This window comes from Galeopterus variegatus, unplaced genomic scaffold (genome assembly GCF_000696425.1).
Source record: "Galeopterus variegatus unplaced genomic scaffold, G_variegatus-3.0.2 Scaffold256, whole genome shotgun sequence".
NCBI lineage: Eukaryota > Metazoa > Chordata > Mammalia > Dermoptera > Cynocephalidae > Galeopterus > Galeopterus variegatus.
The window spans coordinates 127,071-147,084 of NW_007726367.1; the positions used below are offsets into that span (position 1 = coordinate 127,071).

Consider the following 20,014-nt stretch of genomic DNA (forward strand, 5'->3'; position numbering starts at 1 on the left):
GCCCCCCCCCCCCCCAACAAAGCTGCTACATGGGCCCCTCTGATCTGCCAACCAGGAAGATTTTAAAATGCAGCGGGCTTTATTTTAATCAACTTAATCGGCTTCGAGGAGAATGCTGGGGGTGGGGAGGGACGCTAGAGAGAAGGATGGGAAAAGGGCCAGCGCTTGCACTGTTTGATTAACCTGGCAAACAGAACCTTTGATTTTCTTTTGTAAAACCCTGTTGAATTTTTAAAATTTAAAATAGGAAGGAAAGAAAGAAAATGGCTTAGGCGTTTGTTGGGACAGGGCCATGGCACGGAGCCTTGGGATTTCTTCTGTTCCCTTTCAGGGCTTCCAGGCCTCCAGGCCTCAGTTTGCAGTTTCCACCTGCTGGTGAGGCAGCCAAGGCTGCTTTGGAAGGCCGGAGGGGCAGGATGGCAGGGGGTCTTGCTGTCATTTTCATTTACACCAACATTTCATGTCAAGAGTGCTTTAGATGCAGATGGCAAGAGCCAAACCAGGGAAGTCTTCAGCCACCTCTTCTCCCAATCGAAACAAAACTCACAGCTGCTCCCAAACTCCATGCTGGCTCAACCCTTGCACTTTTGCACAGGCTGGGCCTCTGTTAGAAATTCTCTTCTGCCCTCCTCACCTGGGAAATTCAGCTATGATATGATGTAGCCCCACTGTCACCCCTTCTCCCGACACAATTACTCTCTCCTCCAGGCGCCGTTGGTTCCTTGCAGCACCTGAGGCTGGCGCTGCCCTTCATGTCCCACAATTGTTTTCATGTCATGTCATGCCCCCACTCAGCTGGGAGCTCCTTCTGGGAAGGGGCCGTGTCTAATTCATTCCAGAACCCTTAGCATTCAGCATAGCTCCTTGGCACAGGATAAATGCCAAAAATTCTTTATAGATTGAATAAATGACTAAATTAATGGATAAATGAGATGTACTTCCTAATATCTGTTCTCTCATTGAAACATCAGACAAGAGATTGTAAGCTGGATTTCCTTGCAGAGGTACTTTGTTTGGTTCATGAAATGTTGTAAGAATAAAAAAGAAAAAAAGACAATTCATTGCCACCACTTAAAAATGGGGAGATTCCCCTCAAGAGCCAGATTTCTGGCTTCTCTGCAGATTTGGAGGACATGGCAGCTCAGGGTCCCTGTTTTTCGGAGCCAAATGCACCGCCCCTGTAGCCAGGACAGATACCCTCCAGTGCTCCACAGTCCCCACCCCTCCCTAATGTTCTGCACCCCCCACTCCCCTGAATTTGGGGTTCTTGCTCAGAGGCTGAGCAGTTGTAGTAAGTCCCGTCTGCTAAACAAGCAACCACTGCATGTCGGACATTGGTTGAGTTGTCCCTTTTATCTAAAAGGAGCCTCTCCCTGTATCTGAGATCTCATCAGGCTTCATCACCAGGAATGTGCCTGTGACTTGACAGAGCCAGAGAAGGAGGAGATTGGCCAACTCTGGGGTTTTGTCCACACCCAGGAGATTGGAGGCCCAGGCACCAGCTGCGGGGGAGAATAAAGGGGGCTTGTTGCAGTGACAATGGTGCCTTTCAGGAGGGAGGAGGTTGCTTTTGTTGAGGGGGAGAGATGAGTTCAAGGGGTTTTCACTTATTCTGGCAAGTTTCTCAAGCGCTGCAAGAACTTTTAGTGCTCTGGGCAGCTGCGACGGGTCAAGAAGCCACATCCCCAAATCCTGCGGATGAGACTCATTCGTTTACTGAGCAGGAGGGCCAAAAATGGGTCACTGTGGCTGCTTGACAAAGGAGGAGACTGAAGTCTGACCCTTCATCGCAGGGAAGGGGGCTGTAATTGATTTCCCTTCACATTTCTGTCAGCAGGAGGAATAACAGGAGGGCTAAGTGGGAATCGTGGTGTTCAAAGCCAAAGAACGTTAACCTGCGGATAACTCCGGGCCTCATTAGCAGCTGAGCCTTCTGATGTTTCCTCTGCACAGACAGAAGAGAACAAGGCAGATGTGAGGGCTGACCTGATGCCTGCTGGGCAGAGCTCCAGGTGGCAGGCCAGCCGGCAGCGTGTCTGTGGCTCCCTCCTGCCCCATCATGGGCAGTAACGGAGACAGCAGGACAAGAACCAGGGCACTTTCAGGCTGTTGTTCTTCCACTCGGTCCTCTCAAAACCCCAGGCTGTGGGCATTGCTACAGCACCCGCACCATGGATAGAAGACCAGAGCTCAACAAGGCACGTGAGCTGCCCAGGGCTGCTTAACGCACATGGCGGAGTGAGGATTTGAACCTACATTTTTTTAAAATTATTTTTTTCATATATATTTTTTTTATTGAAACATAATTGATTATACATATTTGTAGGGTACAGATTTGAATATCAATACATGTGTAACAAAATGTGCTGATCAAATCAGGACAATTAGTATACTCATGTTTACAAAATGTAATCAATCTTTGTGACTCTTAACTAATTTCTCGCTAACCCCCCCTCTCTCCACCTTTCCTACTTCTAATAACCACAGTTCTGTTCTCTTTTTTTTTAAAGTTCAGTGTATTATTGTGATTCTTTCTTTTCCTTCCTTCCTTCTCCCACTTATGAAGGACGACGTGCGGTATTTCTCTTTCTGTGCCTGGCTTATTTCACTTAACATAACTTTATCTAAGTTCATCCATGATGCTGTGAATGGCAGAATTTCATTCTTTTTTATGGCACAGAAATATTCCATTGAGTATATATACCACATTTGCCTTATCCAGTCATCTGTCAATGGACATTTAGGTTGGTTCCAACTCTTGGCTATTGTAAATAAAGCTGCAATAAATATGGGAGTGCAGGTATCCCTTCAACACGATGATTTCCATTCCTTTGGGCATATACCCAGCAACGGGATTGCTGGACCATATGGCAGTTCTATCTATACTTGTTTGAGGAACCTCCATACTGTTTTCCACAGTGGCTACACTAATTTACAGTCCCACCAACAGTGTAGGAGGGTTCTCCTTTCTCCACATCCTTGCCAGCACTTGTTATTCTCTCTCTGATAATGGTCAGTCAAATTTGGGTAAGATGACGTCTCAATGTGGTTTTGATTTGCATTTCACTGATGATTAGTGATGTCGAGCATTTTTTCATGTGTCTGTTGGCCATTTGTATTTCTTCCTTTGAGAAATGCCTACTCAGCTCCTTTGTGCACTTTTTAATTAGGTTACTTGTTTTCTTACTATTATTTGAGTTCTTTGGTTATTAATCCTTTGTTTGCAAATATTTTCTCCCATTCCATTTTTTGTCTTTTCACTCTGTTACTTGCTTCTTTTGCTGTGCAGAAGCTTTTTAATTTTCATATAATCCCATTTGTTTATTTTTTCTTTTTGCCTCTGCTTTTGGGGTCTTATTCATAGTCTTTGCCCAGTCCTGCATCCTGAAGTGTTTCTACTACTGAACCTAGATTTTTAATTCACTAATTCATTCTGTCTCCATTCAGATTCCCCCAGAAACAGACCCTGAGGCAAGGATCCAGTGCACGTGGTTTATTCAGACAGTGAAGGAAACACCAGTAGTAGAGTGGGGAAGGGAGATAGGGGAGGGAAGCCAGACCACAAAGGTGTGTTATCAAGCCAGCTGCTCCTGGGCAACTGGGGCTTAATCCCACCAGTAAAGCTGGGAGCCAGCGTGCAGAAGCCCTCAGAGTAACTCACCCACGGGATGAGGGCACTAGGGATTTATACCCTTACTCCCATCAGTGTTGGCTGAGGGCTGCTCCTGGGGGCTTCAACAGCACCCCACCCCACCCCCACTCCTCATTTGGGCCTCCTGCATGGGAGGCAAAGTGGGCCTGGGGGCTGGAAAAAGAGAAATATCAGTGCTGGTAGTTGGCAGAGCAGCCAGCAGGCATCGAAGTGGGAGGGCAGGGAGTATGGGCAGGCACTGACAGCATCTGTGTGCACTCGCCAGACAAATACCAAGTCCCTTCTGCAGGGCAGACTCAGAGACATATGTGGGGGATATGCAGGTGAACTTGACCTACCAGGTCCCAGCAGTTCTGTGCTAGCAAATAAGGCAAATGAGTAAAACTTCCAGGAAAAAAAAAAAAAAAAAAAAACAAGCAGGGATAACTTCTATGAAGAAGATAAGAGAGAATTATTAATGGTCAATGGACAGCTACTTTAGAATGGATGGTTAGGCCTCTCTGAGGTGGAAACTTTCTAACCCCTACACCAAAGGTACTTTTCTATTCAGTGTTAACACAGATCCACCCACTTGCAGGGAGGTTCCAGAAAGCCCTCAGAAGTAGCTCCAACTTAATAATAAATTACTGAATTAAAAAGGAACAAATTATTGATATATACAACAATATGGAAGGATGTCAAGGGCATTATGCTGAGTGAAAAAAGCCAATCTCAAAATGTTACATACTGTATGATCTCCATTTATGTAGCATTCTTGAAATGACAAAAAGTATAGAAACAGAGAGCAGATTGGGGGCTGCCAGCTAGGGATGGGCATGGGGAGGTGTGGCTATAGAGGGAGCCCAAGGGGATTCCCTGTACTGATGGAACTGGTCTGCATCTTGATGTAGTGGTTACACAAATCCACACGTGATAAAATCACATAGATACGTACACACATACTCACGCCCAAATGAGTATGAAGGTCTGCACATTACACCAGTGTCCAGGTCCTGGTTTTGATAATATACTAGTTACATAGGATTTACCATTGGAGGAAGCACATGAGATCTCTGTCTTTTTTTAAACAGAGATATAATTTGCATACCATAAAATTGATCATTTTAAAATGTATAATTCAGTGTTTTTTTAGTATATTCACAAGGCTGTGAAACCATCACTGCTATCTTTTTCTAGCACATTTTCACCATCCTCAAAAGAAACCCCATACTCAGCAGTCACTCACCATTTCTGCCTCCCCACCACCTCAAGCAACAATGAATCTACTTTCTGTCTCTATGGATTTGCCTGTTCTGGACATTTAATATAAATTAAATCATATAATATGTGGCCTTCTGTGTCTGGCTTTTTTCACTTAGCATTAGGTTTTCAAGGTTCATCCATGTTGTAGTATGTATCAATACTGTACTTCATTCCTTTTTTATGGCTGAATAATATTCCATTGTATGGATATAGCAATTTTTCTTTATCCATTAATCAGTTGATGGACATTTGGGTTGTTTCCACCTTTAAGCTATTATGAATAATGCTGCTATGAACATTCATGTGTAAGTTTTTTTTTTTTTTTTAATGAACATAGATTTTCAATTCTCTTGGGGATGTACTTAGGAGCAGAATTGCTGGGTCATAGGGTAACTCTACATGTAAATTTTTGAGGAACTGCCATACTGTTTCCACAGTGGCTGTACCATCTTACTTCTACATTCCCACCAGCAAAGTATGAGGGTTCCAATTTCCCCACATGCTCACTAATACTTGCTTTCTATTTTCTTTTTTTAAAAAATTACAGCCATCCTAGTGGGTAGGAAGTGGTATCTCAATGTGGTTTTGATTTGCATTTCCCTCATGACTAATGATGCTGAACTTATAATTTCATGTGCTTGTTAGCCATTTGTATATCTTCTTGGAGAAATGTCTATTTAAAGTCCTCTGGTCATATTTTACTTAGGTTGCTTACCTTTGTTGCTGAGTTTAAGAGTTCTTTTCTTTTTGTATTCTGGATACTAGACCCTTATCAGATACACGACTTGCAAATATTTTTTCACACTTCGTAGGTTGTCTTTTTACTTTCTTGATAGCATCCTTTGAAGCAAAAATATTTTCAATTTTGATGAAGTCTGATTTATCTATTTTTTCTTTTGTTGCTTGTGCTATGGATGTCATAGCTGAGGCTACACTGACAAATTCAAGGCTATGAAGATTTATACCTATGTTATCTTCTAAGAGTTTGACAGTTTTAGCTTTTACATTTATGTCTTTGACCCACTGAGTTGGTTTTGTATCCATTTGTCCCAATACCACTAATTGAAAGACTATTCTTTCTCCATTGAATGGTCTTGGCGTCCCTGTTGAAATCAATTAACCATGGATGTATGGGTTTATTTCTGGACTCTAAATACTATTCCAATGATTTATAGGCCTATCCTTACACCAGTACCACACAGTCTTGACCACTGCAGGTTGGTAGTAAGTTTTGAAAGTGGGAAATGTGAACCTTCCCACTTCATTCTTCTTTTTCAGAATTGTTTTAACTTTCTGGGTCCCTTGCAATTTCCTGTCAATTTCTACAAAGAAGTCAGCTGAGATTCTGGTAGGGATTGTGTTGAATCTGTAGATCAGTTTGGTGAGTATTACTATCTTAACAATGTTAAGTCTTCTGATCCATGAACATGGGATCTTTTTCCATTTACTTACATCTTAAATTTCTTTCAACAATGTTGTTTTGTAGTTTTCAGAGTATACAATTTACACTTCTTTTGTTAAATTTATTCCTAAGTATTTTATTCCTTTGATGTTATTGTGAACAGAATTGTTTCTTAAGTTCATTTCCCCTTATAATCCTTTTTATTTCTGTAAGGTTGGTAGTAATGTCCCCTCTATCATTCCTAATTTTAATAATTTAGATCTTCTCTCTTTTTTTTCTTGATCAGTCTAGCTAAAGGTTGTTAATTTTATTCATTCTTTCAAAGAAACAACTTCCAGTTTCACTGATTCTCTGTTGTTCTATTCTCTCTACTTTTCTTATAATTTCCTGCAAGTCCATCACTGTTTCCAAATAAGCAGTTAAAAACTATGTATTTGCACACTTTCATGGACTGGGGATATAGTGTGAATAGGACAGACAAGAACTTTGAGCTTAATGTGGGAGACAGATAATAAACACGTGAGTGAGATCATTTCCCATAATAAGATGTTCTCTGAAGAAAGTGAAAAATGATGACATGAAGGCGACTGAGACAGGAGAGGATAGAACTCCTCCAGATTGTTGGGTCAGGGGAAGTCTTCCTGAGAAAGTGATATTTGAGCTGAAATTTGAGTGTGGAGAAGCCACCCAAAAATCTGGAGGAAGGGCATTCTGGAGAGGTGAGAATGAGCTTGGGGGGTTGGAAGGGCAGAAGGCAGGCCTGCAGCTGCTGTGCCCTGCATGAGAGGCAGAGGCACAAGGAGGGGGCAGAGGTGGCTGAAGTCCTGTTCACAGTGAGCCTCCAGGCCATGGTGAGGCATCTGAGGTTTATTTCTAAGCGCAAGAAGACATGGCAGGAGTTCTAAATATGGGAAGGGCACAAGCTGATTTTTTTTTTTTTTAAAGATGGCCAGTAAGGGGATCTTAACCCTGGTCTTGGTGTTGTCAGCACCACGCTCTCTGAAGTGAGCTAACCAGCCATCCCTTTATATAGGGATCTGAACCTGTGGCCTCGGTGTTATCAGCCCCACACTCTCCCAAGTGAGCTACGGGCCGGCCCCACAAGCTGATATTTTTAAAAGATAACTTTGGATGCAGAGTGGAAAATGAAGTAGATGGGACAAGAATAGAAGGAGAAAATAAGAAAGGCAGCTGTTTAACAGTCTGAGAGAAGAAAGAAGATTGAACGTGGGGAGTACCAGTGGAGATGAAGAAAGGGGCCAGGTTTTGGCTCTATCTGGAAGGTAGCAGCAACATGATGAGCTGGTGTGCTGGAGGGTGGTGGAGACAGGGTGGGTCAGTGAAGGAAGACCCTAAGAGAGGAGCTTGGGCAGCTGACCAGACAGCAATGCTATTTACTGAGCAAAGAAATACGGGAAGAGGAGGAAGTGTGGGGTGGGTAGGGGGAATCAAAACTTAGGTTTTAGATCTGTGAAGTCTGAGATGGCTAGTAGAAATCCAAGAGGAAATGTCAAGCAGGAAGTTGACATTCATGTCATCAACTCAGAGGAGCAGGCAGGGCCGGGTGTAAAATCTGGAGTCATGTTTATACCATGAGCCAGGGTGCGGCCTGGGGGAGAGCTGGAGGGGGCACAGAAGGGAGGACGGTTTGCATGGAGCCTGGGGCACGCTCCCAATTCACCTCCGCTGAAGTACCTTCTCTTTTGAACCCAGCCTCCACTCCAGGTACCTGCGCTCAGCTGTCAACTGGGCTCCACCAGCCATCGCCACTCATCTTCCCTGAGACTTGGTCTTATTTATAAAATGGGAGCGTCATCCCAAGGCTGATGCGAGGGTTAAACAAGGTGACATAGCAGGGGTGCCTGGCACACATCAGGCATAGTGGATGGTTCTGATGGGCAGCATGTTCTGGTGGTCCCAAACCTGATACACAGGACCACCATCAGGGAGACCCCAGGGACATGGGGGGAATGCAGCCTGCCTGCAGCTGGGCCCAGAGATCCAGTGGCCCAGGGTGACACAGCTGCCTCATGTCCCAACCCCAGGGCCATTAAATAAAAACCCCAAACCCACCCAAACCAAAGCCAAAGTCCTCACTGCCAACTCATGGCAAAGTTTATCAGCTTGTACTAATCGTCAGAATTGGTCCCATCAACTGCAATGATGCTTTTTATTGCCTTGGTGTGGTCTGTTCTGTGCAGCAGGCTTCCAAAATGTCACTGCTTTCTGCACAAGGGTGATGGGGGAAGGGTGGCAAGGCTGGTTCCAGCCCTGGCAGAAAGCATTGGAGTCCCCCAACTTGCAGCAGGATGCAGAGCATCCAAAAGGTTAGGGTCACAGAGCTGCTGATCTGGAAGGGGGCTCTGACCCACCCAGCCCAGCCCTGTGCACAGCTGTCATTTCTTGGTTATCTAGCATCTATCCTGCTTTCTTAGTCACAATCCTGACTTTCTTTAGAGAGAGTCCCTCCCTGCTCTGTTGGGGTGTCTTGGTGGAATTGACATCAAGGTGCCCTGCCCTCCTGGACAGGTTGGTCCCTCAGCCTTCCTCTACTGAGACTAGATATCTCCAGCAGGCGAATGAGAGGACCAAGCAAGCAAGCAACCAACAAACCATCCAACCAACACTTTCCAAAATATCTGCATATATGTTTGTTGTATTAACTGAGTGAAGCTTTATCTTTTTCTCCATCTCCCCTTCTCATTTTCTTCCGTTTTCTGAGTTTCCAACAACCAAGAACCCAGTGTAAAGACATATGTTAATCATGAATTCTGANTTTTTTTTTTTTTAAAGATGGCCAGTAAGGGGATCTTAACCCTGGTCTTGGTGTTGTCAGCACCACGCTCTCTGAAGTGAGCTAACCAGCCATCCCTTTATATAGGGATCTGAACCTGTGGCCTCGGTGTTATCAGCCCCACACTCTCCCAAGTGAGCTACGGGCCGGCCCCACAAGCTGATATTTTTAAAAGATAACTTTGGATGCAGAGTGGAAAATGAAGTAGATGGGACAAGAATAGAAGGAGAAAATAAGAAAGGCAGCTGTTTAACAGTCTGAGAGAAGAAAGAAGATTGAACGTGGGGAGTACCAGTGGAGATGAAGAAAGGGGCCAGGTTTTGGCTCTATCTGGAAGGTAGCAGCAACATGATGAGCTGGTGTGCTGGAGGGTGGTGGAGACAGGGTGGGTCAGTGAAGGAAGACCCTAAGAGAGGAGCTTGGGCAGCTGACCAGACAGCAATGCTATTTACTGAGCAAAGAAATACGGGAAGAGGAGGAAGTGTGGGGTGGGTAGGGGGAATCAAAACTTAGGTTTTAGATCTGTGAAGTCTGAGATGGCTAGTAGAAATCCAAGAGGAAATGTCAAGCAGGAAGTTGACATTCATGTCATCAACTCAGAGGAGCAGGCAGGGCCGGGTGTAAAATCTGGAGTCATGTTTATACCATGAGCCAGGGTGCGGCCTGGGGGAGAGCTGGAGGGGGCACAGAAGGGAGGACGGTTTGCACGGAGCCTGGGGCACGCTCCCAATTCACCTCCGCTGAAGTACCTTCTCTTTTGAACCCAGCCTCCACTCCAGGTACCTGCGCTCAGCTGTCAACTGGGCTCCACCAGCCATCGCCACTCATCTTCCCTGAGACTTGGTCTTCTTATTTATAAAATGGGAGCGTCATCCCAAGGCTGATGCAGCACGCTCCCAATTCACCTCCGCTGAAGTACCTTCTCTTTTGAACCCAGCCTCCACTCCAGGTACCTGCGCTCAGCTGTCAACTGGGCTCCACCAGCCATCGCCACTCATCTTCCCTGAGACTTGGTCTTATTTATAAAATGGGAGCGTCATCCCAAGGCTGATGCGAGGGTTAAACAAGGTGACATAGCAGGGGTGCCTGGCACACATCAGGCATAGTGGATGGTTCTGATGGGCAGCATGTTCTGGTGGTCCCAAACCTGATACACAGGACCACCATCAGGGAGACCCCAGGGACATGGGGGGAATGCAGCCTGCCTGCAGCTGGGCCCAGAGATCCAGTGGCCCAGGGTGACACAGCTGCCTCATGTCCCAACCCCAGGGCCATTAAATAAAAACCCCAAACCCACCCAAACCAAAGCCAAAGTCCTCACTGCCAACTCATGGCAAAGTTTATCAGCTTGTACTAATCGTCAGAATTGGTCCCATCAACTGCAATGATGCTTTTTATTGCCTTGGTGTGGTCTGTTCTGTGCAGCAGGCTTCCAAAATGTCACTGCTTTCTGCACAAGGGTGATGGGGGAAGGGTGGCAAGGCTGGTTCCAGCCCCGGCAGAAAGCATCGGAGTCCCCCAACTTGCAGCAGGATGCAGAGCATCCAAAAGGTTAGGGTCACAGAGCTGCTGATCTGGAAGGGGGCTCTGACCCACCCAGCCCAGCCCTGTGCACAGCTGTCATTTCTTGGTTATCTAGCATCTATCCTGCTTTCTTAGTCACAATCCTGACTTTCTTTAGAGAGAGTCCCTCCCTGCTCTGTTGGGGTGTCTTGGTGGAATTGACATCAAGGAGCCCTGCCCTCCTGGACAGGTTGGTCCCTCAGCCTTCCTCTACTGACTTTCTTTAGAGAGAGTCCCTCCCTGCTCTGTTGGGGTGTCTTGGTGGAATTGACATCAAGGTGCCCTGCCCTCCTGGACAGGTTGGTCCCTCAGCCTTCCTCTACTGAGACTAGATATCTCCAGCAGGCGAATGAGAGGACCAAGCAAGCAAGCAACCAACAAACCATCCAACCAACACTTTCCAAAATATCTGCATATATGTTTGTTGTATTAACTGAGTGAAGCTTTATCTTTTTCTCCATCTCCCCTTCTCATTTTCTTCCGTTTTCTGATAGTTTCCAACAACCAAGAACCCAGTGTAAGGACATATGTTAATCATGAATTCTGATGCTATGAAAGGTGATCACTGTACCCAAAGGCCAATTCAGTAAAGTCTCTAAGGAGGACAGCTCAATTTTCCAGCAGAACCTCAAGTCCGAGAGAAGAATCTTTGTAGCAGAATGTCCTCCTTTTCATCTCCCTGTCCCCAAGAAAAGACTAGACCCTTGGTGCTCAGGCATCCCAGGATGCTACTGTGAGCCTCAACATGACCATGAGGCTGTCTTCTTCTGGCCTGAGTGACAATGACTTGAACCAAATTTCTTTTTAAAAAATATGCTAAAGTGAGCAAGGCTCAGTTTCTGTTGCTGGCAATCTAAGAATCATAACAGATTATCTGTCCCCCATCTCTCATTTTATAGGGGGCAGAAAAACTGACTCTCAGAGAAGGTAGATAAGTTGCCCAAGGCCACAGAGTCAAGACCAGAACCTGGGTCTCTAGAACTGGAGATTTTAAACACACCCTTATTTTCTCCTCTTCTACACCCTTCTTTTCTCCTTTTCTTTAAAATGGGAATAATAATATCTATTTCTTAGTGATGTTAATACTATTATTAATAATAACAGTGAAAACAATAACAGCGCATGTTTTGGAGCCCTTAGGAAGGTGCCAAACTCTTTGTATTTATATTTGATCCTTACAACATCGAGTCAAGATAAGTATTATTATTATCACCATTTTACAGATGAGGAAATAAGTAGAGGTTAGCTGAGTTGCCCATGGTCATGAAGGTGTAAGTGGTAAGCTTTTTTGGGGGGTGGGGCAGCTGGCCAGTAGGGGGATCTGAACCCTTGACTTTGGTGTTATTAGCACCATGCTCTAACCCAGTGAGCTAACCAGCCAGCCCAGTGGTAAGCTTGGAACCCGGATCTTTATGCTTCTCGAGCCTGTTCAGTTAGGAATAAATAAGGTTATATGTACGAAGCACCTGGCGCTGTGCCTGGCTCAATGCAAGAACTAAACATGTGGTAGCTGTTTTCATTTTCAATGCTTTAAAAAAAATTAATAATTTGTTTTTTGGAATAGATAATAAGTGAACATGGCAGGAAATTTAAAAGGCACAGAAGGGCACCTGAGGAAAAGTCTTCCTATTGCCCCTTCTCCTGTCCCCCCCCACCCCATCCCTGGCCCTGAGGCAAGCTCATTCCCAGGTTCTCAGGTCCCTCCCGGAGATAATTGTGAATGATGCTGGAGCACAGCAGAGTAAAGACTATGTGGCTGGTAAGTGTCTCAGCTTAGCTCATAGTCTCTTGTGTCCAACTTACAACGATGTTTGTTGGGTGTGCACCTCATGGCCTAGGGAAGCAGGACCCTGAGGGGATGTGGGCACAGGCTCTGGGCCAGGCCACGGGAGGCTAACTTGGCTCCACCACCTTCCAGCCACGTGACCTTGGCCAAGTCCATGCCCTTCTCCAAGTCTTAGATTCTTCATCTACAAAACAAGGGCACTGACCTTAATGACCTTAATGACCTCTGAGGTCCTGAGTTTTTTTTGGTGGTGACTGTGGTAAACTGCAAGGTGGATAAAAGGGGGGTAAACTGGATCCTCTAAAAGACCCCCACAGAGCAGGGGACTGGGAAAAAGCTTTGGGAGAGACAGTTTGGAGGCTTCCTTGGGCACCACTCCTTCAGGCTCCTGCCCACTTTGCCTGGATGAATGACTGGTCTCCAACCCTGCACCTGGACCTTGTCACAGACTTATGCTGCAAAGAGGAAACTCATCGAAATATGTAGCAAAGAACGAGTTCAGTGTCCCCTGCACTTACCACTAAGTTCCTGTTGATGAGGTGGCCCAGCTCCCCGGGTGTGTCCGTGTTCCGGATGTCCACATCATGAGGCGACACGTAAAGCTTTGTGTTATTAAGGTCAAAGAACTCAATTTCTGTGAGACCCACCCATGATGCATTGCCCCAGTTGGACAGGATTTCCATGGTCACGTAGACAGCGTCTTTGATCTCTTCCGCTCTCATTCTCCATTTGTCCTTAAAGAAGAGGAAAGTAACATCCAAGGATTAAAACATGACAGGCTTGGATTCAGTGCTACCACTGCTGGTGGCCTTCAGCAAGTTATTCAACATATCGGGGTCTCAGTTTCTCCATCTGGGCGATAACAATACTATCACCCACTACCTATGGTTATTATGAAGATTAAGTGAGCTCACATTTGCAAAGAGTTTAAAATATAGTTACTGTGTACCCTGGCACTTAGCAAGTATTCTGTTTAAGAGTTTTCAAATAAATAAAAATGTTAAAAAGCATAGGATTCTGCCTGAATATGCCTCCCCCCGTTACTGTGTACCCTGGCACTTAGCAAGTATTCTGTTTAAGAGTTTTCAAATAAATAAAAATATTAAAAAGCATAGGATTCTGCCTGAATATGCCTCCCCCGTCTACTACCCAGTAAGTTTTCATGTCCCAGTGGCATGTCATGACATTTGCTGAACTGTGTCCCTCCCAAATTAATCTGTTGAAGACCTAACCCCCCAGTATCTCAGAATGTGATTGTATTTGGAGATAGGGACTTTAAAAGAGGTGGTCAAATTAAAATAAGGCTGAGAGGGTGGGCCTTAATCCAATCTGACTAGTGTCCTTATAAGAGGAAATGTGAAACAGAGAGACATACCAGAAATGTATACACACAGAACAAAAGACCACATGGGGAAACAGGGAGAAGCCAAGGAGAGGCCTCAGAAGAATCCAACCCTGCCAAAACCTTGATCTTGGACTTCCAGCCTCCAAAACTGTGAGAAGATAAATCTGTTATTTAAGCCCCACAGTCGGTGGTATTTTGTTTTAACAGTCGCAGCAGACCAATACAGGAGGTAACAAAGGCCCCCTGGACAAGTCACTTGCAACTCTAGGCCTGGCAGGGAGAAATGAGATGACACCGCCTACATGATAATGCTGTCACAGAGGTTAAGCAAGACAGCCATCCCTGAGAAGGCCCTCTTGTGAGACCTGACCCTGTGTGCACCCTGTAGGTGTCCACTTCTTTCTGTTTCTTTCCTCCATCGATTTCAGTGCCTGCCTCCTTCCCGGGCAGGCTGTCTGCTCTGAGTCTGCGTGAGTGCCATTGATAAGCAGCTACCCTGTGGAATGACTTCCTCAGGCCTTCATGGGCCTGACTGCAGAATGACTTCCTCAGGCCTTCATGGGCCTGACTGCAGCACTGGTCGCCTCGGATCAGTCCCTCATAAAATGGTGCATTCCCTGCGAGCACATGGCCTCTGTTAATTAGCACTGGTAATCTACAATGGTTCTGTGGGCAGGGAGCTGAGCAAATGAACAGCAACTGTTCCCCACTTATTTTGTTAATTAATAGCCAGTGAGACGTGCTATTGCTCCCAGTGTGTGTTCGGACGAGCCTTGATTGCCACATGGAGGGAACAGGAGTTGGGAGGAGGCAGAGGTCAGTTCATGGCTCCAGAAGGAACGCAGGGTCTGTTTTAATTAGTTCGGCCCACGGAGCCCACAGCCGTAGCTGCTTCCACCGCCTCCTCTACTGCCATTGAGCGGGGCCCTGGCCAAGCTCTCCGCTACTTGGGGCCTGAGTCTCAGGCTTGCAGGACTGTGATACATCTAAACTGGCCTAGCTGAACTGGGCGGGGAGTAGGATTGGGAGCTTAATGAGCTTGCACTTGTGAGGAGTGTTCAAGGGCCAGGTGAACTTCTGGAAGGTGTGAAGAAGCTGTACTGTTCCCATTTTCTGGGGGTAGGGAGGAGGGTCGGGGGGGGCAGGTGCCTTTCAAAGGGGCTGCGGGTCTCCTGCCCAATGCAATCTAAATGTGCAAGTTCCTGGGCTGAGTTTCTAAGTGAAGAAGCTGAAAGGTCTATTAACTAAGGATTTGTCACAACTTGTCAGCATTGTGGCTAGAGGGCTACTCCTGCTTTCTGTATTGCTTGACTTAGGATCCCTCTGGGGGTCTGAGGGGAATGCTGCTTGGGAAGCCCCTGGACCCTGCACTCCCTGCCCGCTCTCTCACCGAGACCACGGAATTTTCCTTTGAGGAAGCCACCCTTTCTCTTTTCTCAGCCTGAAGGTATAGGAGGACCGAACTTTTCCCGTTCCAAGGAGGAGCCTGACTGGTCCAAGGAATCAGTGTGTCCTGTCCCCTGTGCCACCAGAAGGGAGTGGCTTAGTGTCAGACCACCCCCCAGCTGGGTCTGTGCAAGCATGCCAATCTCAAATTTGTGTAGGGAGGACGGCTCTTCTCTCCTGACAGCAGGTCCAAGGGTCTGAGGGTGAGAAGTAGGAGCTCCTCTAGCTATTTAGGGGCTGGGGAAGAGAGCAGAGCTGGGTCTGGGCTCAAGATGCAGCTGACACTGTGCAGAAAGAGTGGAAAGACACGGTGTGAGCCACTGAATGAAGCTGTGGTCCCCGGCCCCACCTGTAGCATTTTCAATGACAAGATTCTGTAATTTTTCTCCTGTTACAGAAGTCATTTTGCCCTGGATTTTCTGTCTCCTACAATATAAGAGACTTAATCAATCTAGCTTCATTTTAATGTGGCTGAAGTTTCATCACACGAAGAATCTTCACAGCTGAGAAGGCAACTATTCCATGCAGGGGAAGCAAAGCTTTGATTTTTCTAGACGGTGAACTGTCAGCTGATAGGCACCAGTTCCTCCCCGCTATTTGCCAGGCACTGAGTCCCATGCCCTTGCACACCTTTCCTATTTCACTCTCCCAGTGGGCCATCGGGTGTGGATTATTGACCCTATTTGATGGCCAGAACCAGAGAGCTTAAGAGGCTTGTCTAAGTCCATGACCTCTAAACGACAGTGCCAGACTCAAGGGTGGAACCCTGGTCTGCTATCATCTGAGTTTTACACGTGGCTTTGGGAGGACGTCATATTAAGTCCTCACTGGCTGATTGTAAGAATGGTGTCCACTGTACCAAATTAGCATAAGAAAGGCTAAAAAAGTAGGTGCAAGAAGGATGTGCTGGGACACACACCTTTTGGCACATAAGAAAAAAGAATCACTGTTGTCCTCCCATCCTGATGCCACCGTTTCCTTTTGTAATTTACATCCCAGGTCCGTCAACACTTTTACACAGCCACATCTTTGCATGGTCGTTGCATTTATATTGGACTAGATGATGCTGGGTTTATACCCTTAAAGTTTTCTGTCTGCATAATATTCATAGTAATAGTTTCTGTCTTTTTATACTACCGCACTATGTTCATATGTCATACTTTCTTGATTAACTCCATTATTATGAGACAGTTAGGTTATTTTTTTTTCTTATTTTTCCCTATATCCAATAATTCTGCAATAGACATCTTTGTGCCTATAGCTTTTTATTTCGGTTGAGTGATTTCCCTCGGGTTAGAAAGAGAGATTGTTGGGCTGGAGACATAAGTATTTTCTAAGGCTCTTCCTGAGTCAAGCCGTTCCGGTTTCCAACAGTGTTTCCACCCACTTGTACGGCCACCAGCAATGTGTGGCAGCCTTACCGTAACCTTGCCAACACAAGAAGTTATCATTAAAAATAATTTGTTAACTCGATATCAAATGGGACGTTTAGGTTGCTCTCGTTTGCATTTCTTGATTACCAGCAATGTTGGGCATTTTCCTATGGACTTAGATGCTATTTATATTTCCTCTTGTACGGACAGGCTTCTCTCTGCTGTAACTTCTGGCCCACGTCTTTCTTTCTCTCTTTCTGCTTCTCGCATCATAGGTCTGTCTGTATGCTGGGGAGGAGAGGAGGTAGAGACTTGGGCAGAAAAACTCTAGGCTGCCCACTGTTTGAGAAATCCCCACCAACTTGCAATGATGGCTCCGAGGGGCCCTCCCACCCCCAGCTTTCAGGCAAGACACTGAATGCAAGTTGAGGCTCTCACCTCTGGGTCTGGTACTCGCTCCTCAGGTGGTGAAACAACCCCACTGAGAAGGGCAGAGTCACTTTCAATGGCGGGGAGGACTTTCAGAAGTTTCTGCTGTTGTCTGAAATGGGATTTTGTTTTAGCAAATAGGTAGTAACAAATGATACACGAAAGAGAACATTCCCATCAAAGATACCAGGGGGTGAAACAACCCCACTGAGAAGGGCAGAGTCACTTTCAATGGCGGGGAGGACTTTCAGAAGCTTCTGCTGTTGTCTGAAATGGGATTTTGTTTTAGCAAATAGGTAGTAACAAATGATACACGAAAGAGAACATTCCCATCAAAGATACCAGGGTGACTCTTCTACCAAGGAGAGAAGTAACAATTTGAGAAGAAACCATGCACCCTGTGTACAGTTCAAAGACACAGGCAGGCACCCAGGCGGTTTTCTCTTTATAAACAGCTGTACAATTAGTGATGAAACCACAGTGTGGTTGGAGAAACACAGCTTGGCACAGGACGGCCAGCTGACCTCCCTATGCTGATTGAGAACTTGCAAAGAGTCAAGGGCGGGGGTCAGTTGAGCTAAGGGCTGATCAAATCCAGCCCACAGCCCGTTTTTGTAGGGCCTGCAAGCTAAGACTGGTTTTTATGTTTTTAAAGGATTGTTAAAACAAACAAACAAACAAAAAACTACAAAGCCTGAAGTATCTATATGTGGCTCTTTATGGAAACAGTTTGCTGCCCATGGTCTAGAGATCTTCCTGCTCCTCCTATTTCTGAGCACACAGGTATTCCACACCCAGCAGCGGGTGCCTTAGTCATTTGTAAACACGCCCACACGTGCTGTTTAAGGCTGAGTACCCCCAAGACCCTGAAGCACAAAGGATTTTGATGATGAGGAAGAAAGGAGCATTTGGTGATGTGAGTGCTGTCTGTAAATAAAACTGTAATGGATGTAAACCAACCCTGTGGCCTTGTCACATGCAGCGGAAATGGAAAGTTCTTATCTATGGCCACAAGGTATACAGCCATGCTTTGCATCCAGGGTCTGCAAACTTTTAGAGGAATGGATAGCACTTCTGTAAGCCTATTCAGTTTTTCTAAAAGTCATAAAAAGAGCTCCCTCCAGGTGGACGCTGACCTGGAAGGCACACAGCTTGCCCAGTAAATTCCTCCTTCCTGCAGAGAAAAAGCCCCACCCCCGTTTCCAGGTGGCCGCAGTCCCAGTTCAGGGCCTCAGCTTAGTGACTGGCATGAAGGCTGGATTTTGGTCCCTCTCACCCATTAGCCAGCCACTTTGCACAGTCCACAACATGCACAGGTCTCCATGGTGGCCCTGGGAGTGCACCTACGTGCCAAGGCAAGCTTGAACTACTGGCTCAACCTGGCACATCTTTCTGGAGATAATTTTGCCTGAAGACTAGAGGGAAGCCTTTATTTTGATAATAAAACTTGACAGTTACCATAACCGATGCTACATGTTAACAGAACAGAATGCTCCATTTGAACAAACTTGATAGAGCAAAGGAGCTTCAAAGGACACTGCTCTGGGCCCCTCTCACCACCCAGGCCAGCTGGGGAACAAGTTCACCCCCTGTGCTGCGTGGGACACTCGAGTGGAAACGTTGAGAAGGCTGGAATTTTATATAGGTTGGGACAGAACTGAACAAGCCAAGAGTCATTTGCCTGAAAGTGAACTTTGTGCTTTAAGGCTGAAGGGGGCGAGGGACGGTACAGTCTAAAGGAGCAGTTTAAAATGGTCTGAAATAACGTAGGAAAAGCAAAGAAAAATCTAATAAGGTCCTCATGGCCACACTGCTATGGGTTTTCTGGTTTTGCTTTTGGTTTTGAATCGGCCTTGGTAAGTACCTGCTTCCCAAAAGGCCTGTTCTGTCGATGGCTTGGTCGATGGCTTGGGCTCCCTCTGCTGCCTGGGATGGCTTCTGAGTGGTGGTCACTGGGCTGATGGAACGAAGCTGAGGATGGAAAAGCTTATTAAGCAGATGTCTGAGGCAATGCTCCTGGCCCAAGACACAGCAGGGCCATGGTCAGAGGCACACACTTCTTAGTCCCAGGGTGACAGCATCTGCCTGGGGGCTGATTAGATCTAGACCCCTTATACAATCTCAGTTTCTGATGATCTGCAAAAGTCTAGGAAACAATCTCTATAATGAGTTATTGAAAAATTTCTCTTATTAAAATCTTTCACCTTGTCAACTGAACTTGTTGTTTGCTACGAAGTAACCAGACCCCATGGAGAATTCCAGTAACATCATTAGGCCCTTTCATCTTTAATCCTCTAAGTTGTTCCCCCTTCTTTTTCATTTATCTTATACACTAGGAGTGTGCCCTGCTGTCTATCTGCAGATGACTGTAGCTGTCAGCAGCTCTGTGGGTCAGGGGGTCAGGTCTTCCAGAAATCCCAGACCACAGGGTGAGCAGTATTGCAGGTCCGTCAGAAATATGGGCTGGCGATGGCTCGAGATGGATGGGGACTAATAGGACAAGCAGGAGCGATGCAGAGAGAAAACCACCACGGTGCTCTGGGTGCTGACCTGCCCGCAACCCTGTCACACTTGGACGCTCTCTCTCTTCCTTCCCTCTCCCCCTCCCCTCTGCCCCACACATGTAGGGCTTCTTCCTGCTCCTTGATTAAGCCAGGCTCATTCCCACTTTAAAGCCTGTTCCCTGTTCCTTCCACCTGGAACACTGCTCCTGGTGGTTGGCTTGTTACTGGGAGGGCTCAGCTCACATGGGACCATCCTTCACCCCGCACCCTGCCACTCTCTTGCCCTGAGCAGCTTTGACTGTCATCCCTTTCTCAAGTGACCCTGTTCATCTACGGCTTCCTTTGCTCTTGCCTGTAAGTTCCATGAGGCCAGGAGCATTCCCGTCGCAGCCATGTCTGTGTTCTGAGCACGCAGCACGGACATGTGTACAATCTAACAAAGACATTCCTGGGTGTTTTACTAATCACGTCCTTATTT

The 20,014-nt window shown here is 46.2% G+C and overlaps 1 protein-coding gene across 1 annotated transcript in view; it reads right to left on the reverse strand.

The window, feature by feature from the left end:
- KIAA0556 (KIAA0556 ortholog) overlaps positions 1–20,014 on the reverse strand; it is a 171,901-nt gene that overhangs the window by 48,863 nt on the left and 103,024 nt on the right. Inside the window, exons 11-13 of the mRNA XM_008566623.1 lie at positions 18,897–19,003; positions 17,042–17,144; positions 12,958–13,173 (exon numbers count right to left, since the gene is read on the reverse strand). Coding sequence (XP_008564845.1) covers positions 12,958–13,173; positions 17,042–17,144; positions 18,897–19,003 — 426 coding nt within the window. The remainder of the gene's footprint in view (positions 1–12,957; positions 13,174–17,041; positions 17,145–18,896; positions 19,004–20,014) is intronic.